The 7,993-nt window shown below is 33.3% G+C and overlaps 1 protein-coding gene across 1 annotated transcript in view; it reads left to right on the top strand.

Moving 5' to 3' along the window:
* Nucleotides 1-240: 240 nt before the first annotated feature.
* Nucleotides 241-7,993, top strand: part of LOC110098817 (probable serine/threonine-protein kinase PBL7) — a 24,053-nt gene continuing 16,300 nt past the window's right edge. Inside the window, exons 1-3 of the mRNA XM_020825753.2 lie at nucleotides 241-598; nucleotides 1,399-1,673; nucleotides 1,865-2,054. Of these exons, the coding sequence (XP_020681412.1) occupies nucleotides 469-598; nucleotides 1,399-1,673; nucleotides 1,865-2,054 (595 nt within the window). The 5' untranslated portion in view covers nucleotides 241-468. The remainder of the gene's footprint in view (nucleotides 599-1,398; nucleotides 1,674-1,864; nucleotides 2,055-7,993) is intronic.

The following is a 7,993-nucleotide window of genomic DNA, read 5'->3' as shown; positions in this document are numbered from 1 at the left end:
TCCTCATTTTGCATTTTCATGTGAAATTTCTGGTCACTTATAATTCTTGCACCCATATCTCTTATTTGTGTATGTATATTAAATCTTCATATAAAATCAATACATTAAACTCTCTATTTTCTTACCACTATAGATACTCCATTACATTATATATATATATATATATATATAAAATCAAAATCAGAAGTTTTGTTAAATTAATCCATCTGCCACATTGCAATAGGCGGCCGCCTCTGTTCCCATCTACTCTGCCTAGTATCGGACTAGTCAAAGGAGCAGCTATAAACCCCCGAGCGACTTGTCCTCGGTATTGGTCGTTTCCTTAGTTCTAGTTCATGTGGATAACCCGTTCTCAGGGCGAAGAGACGATCGAAGATGTGCGGTGGTGGCGGGATCCGATTGTGTGAATCCGATTCCGATTCCGATCCGTAAAGTGCTTCTCCTTTCCAGCCTAGTTCGGCCGGGGAGATGCCCTGCTTCTTCCCTTGCTTCGATTGGAACGACGAGGCGGTGGAATTCGTCGGCGGGAGCCGGCAACAGGATGAGACGAGGGAGGAGAAGCCAATGATGCCCCCGAGCGTCGATAGATTGCCTGCGGGTGAGCGCTGATGTCTTGTTCTTGATTTGCTGATGATTTACTTGAGATGTTGTTAGTCTTTCTTTTTGTAAAGCTGGTCTGATATGGTTTAAAGGAGGTGTTTTGATTGTTTTTCTGTGTTCTCAATCATATTTATGCCGGTTGATGGAATGCTACTTGATCTGGATTATTAGGTTAACTTTGCTGATGCGTAATGTGCTTTATGACTTTCGAATTCACTTTTTTGTGCCTTTCAGTCATTTTGGACTGGCATTTGGTTAATCTGATGCTATAGTTCTTGATTGTTTGGTACTTAGACTGAACTTTTCTTAGTTAATGGAGTAGGTGGTGCAGTGATGACTTAGTGATAGGAGCAGTGTTTGACGATTGAGCAATTTTTTAAAGGGTTTTTTTTTTGGATTCAAGATTTAGGCAAGGTTTAATCAGGATTCATGCTAAAATTTTCCAAATAGTTTGAGCCATATAATTCCTAATACTTTAGTTAAATCTTGTTTTCCTCTACTTTTAGGTTAAATCTGCATTTATCAAATCCTTGGGAAATTTAAGAGATTTACACTACTCTTACTATGCCTCTTTTTCACTTTGATTTAAATTGTAAATATTAAAAATATTTGTCAAAACTTTTAATAAGATTTAATTGGATTTAACATCTATCATGCCAAACTAATTTTAAATTCAACAATTCCAAGACTTACTAAATCTGGATTTACGAGATTTACTAAATCCTACTTAAATTAACTCGTACTGGTAGCCCAACTGCCCCTAACTTTTTGAGTTCGTGGTACCTGTTTTACTCTCAGGGAATGGAGGCTTGAATTCTAGAAACAGTTTTGATACAAAGAGAGAACTAGTGAATGGTTTTAAAAGGGAACAGGTGAATGTTTCGGAAAAGAGACAATTGGGTGGTTTGAAGTTGGAGGCATTGAATCAAAACAAGAGTTCTGGAAGTGATTTTTCTGCAAGGACCTTCACCTTTCGGCAACTTGCAGCTGCAACAAAAAACTTTAGACAGGAATGTTTTCTAGGAGAAGGGGGATTTGGCAGTGTGCACAAGGGACGTCTGGAGACAGGAGAGGTATGTTTGGTGTCTTTTTGTGGATTTAGTTGAGATCAAAATTTAAGTTATGTAGTGCCAAAGCTACGACAAAGTTTAAAAATCATTAATCCAACTAATGTCATTTTCAAAACCATCTTTTGTGGTTCCACTGTCTAAGAATTTGCTGTTTTATTCATTAAACTGATAAGGTTTTCTGCTTGCAACACCAGATTGTGGCTGTGAAGCAGCTGGATCGAAATGGACTACAAGGGAATAAAGAATTTCTGGTGGAGGTCCTCATGCTCAGTTTATTGCATCATCCAAATCTTGTAAATATGATTGGTTACTGTGCCGATGGAGATCAAAGGCTTCTTGTGTATGAGTACCTGCCCTTGGGATCATTGGAAAATCATCTACATGGTAAACTTTTGATTTTCCTCATCTATATTTCAAATAATTCATTCATCATGCAGCCATATTAGATTATTATTTTTGAAGCATTCTAAGTGTAGCACTCTATGAAGAGATTAAATTTTGGTTTCAAAGAATTTTGCAAATGGTGCATTTTAGTTTTTTGTGCTGTTACTCAATTCCTTCTACCTAAGTAGGAAAAATTATCCTGAAACATAAGATATAGGTGTCAATATTGAATAACTGACTATTTCTAATGTCAACTATAATATATAAGGATCTTATTCTCCTTTAAAACTAGAAGTGATCTCTATTGCGGATGCTATTATTGACAATAATTAGCATAAGCACAGTTTTATTGATTCATTATCTTTTTTTCTCTTGATTGTTTTTATTTTTTGCTTATTTAATATGAAAAAGTCAATCATGTGAACATTCTTTATGTGTTATTTGTAAAGGAAATTGATACTGTTGGCGGAATATGAAAGAAATTTCTAATTTTTTTCCTTATGAAACTTACTGAGTTACGTGTTTTATATCATTATGCTAATCATATACAGAAAACTTGGTTGACTTGCAAAGCTTCAAATGATCTAAATAGGCTTATGAAATTACTATTTGTGTTGTGGCAGCTCTTGCTGAAAGCTATTAGTTTTATTGCTGAATATACCATAAAATTTTTCTGAGTTTTTTGTTGAAATATTTCTCTTTTGAAGGTTGTTTTTGAACTTCAAATGTATGAATCTTGATCTTGAAGCATATGCTTTGCTTCTTAGTTTGCTCTAATACATCAGAAGCTTGACTTCCTAAATCCTTAAGAAGTAATAAATTTAATGCTTATTAGATTTAATTTATTCCTTCCTATTGATAAAGTTGCCTGTGTGAGTGAGTCATCCTCAAGGCTGGCTAGCCTTCAAAATCTTTCTGTGCATACTTTCCCTATGTGGTCCAAGGACTTGGAATAGAAAAGCTTATGAAGTTATTGTTTGGTTGTGGTAGCCATCATTGAATAACCAATGGCAATGTTTCTGTAAATTTCTTAAAAAAATAGTCTGAAACTAGCCTTGAGATTAATGCATGAATATTTCTTTTTCATTGCTTGTTCATTTCCCTTTTCCTTGAGAACTAGAGTTGTTGTCTTTCATATTATCATTTTTTTAAACTAGAGTGTCTTAACCTTTTGTACGTTTACTGTCATTATTAAAGAAAAATTGTTCTTCTGTATCCTGTAGCAGAGCTGAGTTCTTCTATTGGCATAATTACTGCTTCAAATTTTGTGACATAAGGTATTATCTGATCATATAATTCGCTTGATTTTCAATTTCATGAGTTGAATTGCTATGTGTGCAAGACTACACGTACATTGTTTGTTAGAGAGTGGGGTGGGGTATGGGTTGGATAGGGGATTAACAATTATAACAAGATTCTTCCTTATACAACTATCAAGTTACCTAATACCATCTGCTATCCATTTGTAAATTCTGATTTTTGAACAGTTATAATGCCATGGATGGGATGGGAATGTGGGATTAACAGTTATACAGTAACGACAACATCAAAGCTTTATCCCACTATGGGGGGTCGGCTACTTGAATCATTTTTCTCTCATTGTGTCCTGTTAAGAGTCAAATTTTTATTTAAATCTAATAAAGAAACATCTTTTTTAATATTTTCTAAACAAATTTTTGTAGGTCTACCTCTATCTTTCTTAACATAAGTCAAATCTAATACATCTACTTAGGATTAACAGGTATAAGAAATAAAAATAAATGGAAAATATGGGTATTGTCTATAGTAGTTTGTGTAGAAGTAGAACATTTAAAAGATGGCGAAGGTTTGCAAAATTTAGAATTCATGAAGCGGCAGAACGTGGGCAGTCCTTTATGGCTGCCTATAAGGCTGTTTTTTCCCTGGAGAAGAGGGTTTGTAAATAATAATGAAAGCCAGTTTTATGCTTATCCTTTCTCAATACAAAAGAAGATCATTATAATCTTCGAAGCATTACCACCCACATAGCTCTTTGTGCACTCTCCAGTCCTTTATGGCTGCCTATAAGGCTGTTTTTTCCCTGGAGAAGAGGGTTTGTAAATAATAATGAAAGCCAGTTTTATGCTTATCCTTTCTCAATACAAAAGAAGATCATTATAATCTTCGAAGCATTACCACCCAGTCAGCTCTTTGTGCACTCTCTATTCTTTAACCCATCTTCTGTTTTTTTTTTCCTTCAGCTAGTACTATAAACCAGCACACTAGCTTGATGCTCAAACATCTCTATTCAGGGACTATAGCCCATTATTTGTTTCATGCCTGTCCTTGTACGCATTCACTCCTCCAGCGTTCCCAATTCCAATCTCCTTAGATCTTTATAATAGCAACAACTCTACCCAAATTCTTCGTCAGACTATGCTAATCATATTCTAGTTTGTGCTTGCTTTTCATTAAATTTATGAATTAAAATCTGAATGTATTCTTGCAAGTCATTTTTATGGCTTAACTTTGATCCCATGATCATTGTCGTTTGCTAAAAATCTGCAAGCTCGATGAGGAACAGAGACAAAAAGAGGAAGAGGGAAAGATGGAGAGAAAGAGGAAGAGGAGATAGTGCAAGGGTGAGAGAGAGAGAGAGAGACAGTGGAGGGACCCTTCATGCCCATTCTTTCTTAATATAAAAAGGAATCCTTATGATCTTGTGCACTTCACCACCCACATTACTTTTAGGCACATCATTAATTCTTGTTTCTTTTAATTTGTTACCTTTAATCTAGCACCATATGCTAAAGCTTTAGCTTGATCGTACACACATTCCTATTGAGGGACAATATCCCATTGAACTGACCCATTGTTTGTTGGTCCTTATATGCCATTCTCAATTGCAATTTCCTATCATTGTAATAGAGAACACTCTACCTAGGGGCAGAGTTAATCTAGAACTGGACCACTTGGATTCTTATACTTATATGTATTGTGCATCTCAAAGCCCAATAGCTTGTTTTCCTCGATGTCATGTTTTTTATGTGAAATGGTACAATTTGACCACTTTTTGGATCTAAAAAATAGGGAAAATAATTTTGTAATTTGTTTAATGTGATAAGAGAAATCCTTGTCTCTTTTCAAGTGCCAAATCAATAGGAAATTGGATTATTCAAAGCATTGATTATAATCTTTAATGATACCATCACCTTCTTTATATTTTTCTGAATATAATAATATGAATATTGCTTGTCACACCTGAAAAGTAACACATTTTGAACATATCTCATTTGGCATATTATGTACAATATGAGCATGTTGAACAAGAAGATGATGTGGTAGCATGACATTTTTTAAAGATAAACACATGTTATATTGGAAATGAGTAAATTGAGTTGTCTAAAGAGCATTTCTCCAAGAGCATAATATAAAGTACTACTTTATTCTAATTTTCTTAGTTTTATTCTTAGTCATCACATCAATTTACAAATAATTAATATTTCCTCGAAAAGATAATTATATTTGCATTTGTTTATTAAATTAAGTAATTAAAATTACATTTTCACCTTACTAGTGTTTTATTGACATCATATTTTTTCAATGATAATCAATTATATACTCTAACAAGGGACTTTAAATAAATGATTGTTTAGTTTGTTGTTGATGGATATATATTTTAAAATTGAAAACATAATAAATATATAAATTTAAAAAATGATAATATTCTATTTTTTAATTCATTATAGTACTTTTTAAAATGATAAATCTTGTTGAACACCATGAGCTTAGATCATTGTTTCAAATTGCACAATATGAGGCTCGCCTCAACACAATTCTAGTGAAAAATATCTTAAGGCTTACACCTTAAACCTTTTTTACGAGGCATAAACCTCAATTTGGCTGAGGCGTGCCTCGCCTCGTTGTTGTGATGCATACGCCTCATCATATTTATATATTTTTAATTAAAACTTACATAAATCCTAAACTAAAGCCCCAAATAAATTGTACCTTCATGCACCCTTGAGCCGCAACTACCTCTTAACTGCCTTGACCTCCAGCTCGTCGTATTCACCATCGTATCTCCTGCTGGGGAGCACTTGGAAGTTTCTCACCACCAACACCTCCTTTAAAAAATTTGGAGTATTACCCTTATCTTTATGTTGATGACAAACATTTATGAAAGAGAAGGATGACTAAAATAAATGTGAACAAGAAGCAGATTGGGAGGCATTGAATTCTACAGGATGAGGTTGGGAAGAGATCAATTTGTTATGACGACGAGTCAAATAAGGACTCTCTCAATGATGACAATACAAATTATTTCTGAGTTTTTGCTAACTATTTCAGCTTTATTTAGGAATTAAATATGGATGAGTAGGGATGTGAGAAAGAAGGAATTTGGAGTTGAATTTGATGTTATATGTTACTTTTATGTAATTCCTGTTTTTTATGTTGTTGTACTCTTGATTTCATGTAGCCCTAAAAAGACTTGGTTAGAAAATATTAAGAATGACCTTTCTTTATTAGATTTAAACGAGAATTTGACTTTTAATAGGACACAATGGAGAAAAAGGATTCATGTAGCCGACCCCACGTAGTGGGATAAAGGCTTGATGTTGTTGTTGTTGTTGTACTCTTGATTTCAATTCTATTTCTTGCAATTCATGACTTGTCACTCTACATCTTGTGCAATTTTTGGTTTTATATGCATGCAAATTTGTTACTTCATAGTTTAATAGAAAGTTAATGCCATTCTTTAATATATTATTAGGGTATTATATAAAAAATTACTTTTAATGTTTATTTTTATTTTATGTAATATTTGGATTTTAGGGCTTTACATTTTGCCTCACGAACGAAAATGCCCTCAATATCCAATTGTGCAATTTTAAATCTTTCCTTAGATCTTAGCTTCACCACATACTCTACCCCTATTATTTGTCTGGCTTCACTTACCAAATTCTATTTTCTCTTGCCTTCAAATTTTATTGCGTAAAATTTGACTGAAATCCTGATCGTCAATACATAGCTAATTTGACCCTATCACCCTTGTTACTCACCATATAAAAACCCAATCTCGATGAATATAATGGCCTCAATATTATGGAGCGCCTCCACACCTATTTAGAACTAAAAAAGAATCATTTGCAAGTTCTTTGTCTGTTAAAATTTCACTAGAAAATTCAGCATGAGAAGATTTGTGAGGGAGTTACTACAACATGAGGGATCTAGTGTTATATTTCAGTTATTAATGATTGGAAAATTGGATGAAGACAATTGAACTTTCAGATGGAGCAAACGTAGGGTATTTTGGGTCTTTGACTAATTATGTCAGGTGATTAATTCAAATAGTTTGGCTACTTTCTTTTCTCATGTTATTTAAAAGCAAAATTCTATGAAACTTATGCATTGCTTTCATACGTTTTGAGGCATGTTGCATTACATGCATATGAATTTTATGTTTATAGGAAAGTACTTCCTAGCTTTTCTTGTATTGATCTAGAACCTTCACTGTCAATGCTATGAAATAAATGCTAACACACTTTGCTTTTTCCGAGAACCTTACTTTTGGAGATATATTTGATTAAAGAGGTAAGTTGCCTATTATGAACCACATTATCATTCAACATAGGTGAGTTGAGATATTGTCGATCTTTCAATATTTATTGGTGGGAGAGCAAATTAGAATTTTCAATTGACCTAGATCTAATGTGGGATAAGATGACTAGTTCTGTTAGAAATATTATCATAGAAGTTTTAGAAGACTTTAGAAATAAATATAACATAAACAAATGGACTTGATGGTGCTATGGAGATGTACCCAAGATTTGTAAGAATTGAAAAGTGTTTTTTAAAAAGTTGTAATGTTAAATACTATTGAGATTTGTAATGAGTATGCTGAAGGTAGAAGGCTTATAAAAGTAAAAGGTACAATATGTGTATATATATATATATATATATATATATATATTACTTGT

Source organism: Dendrobium catenatum, unplaced genomic scaffold (assembly GCF_001605985.2).
Source record: "Dendrobium catenatum unplaced genomic scaffold, ASM160598v2 fragScaff_scaffold_249, whole genome shotgun sequence".
NCBI lineage: Eukaryota > Viridiplantae > Streptophyta > Magnoliopsida > Asparagales > Orchidaceae > Dendrobium > Dendrobium catenatum.
The sequence above is the reverse complement of the archived record's forward strand: the minus strand, read 5'-3'. Positions and strand labels throughout refer to the sequence as shown.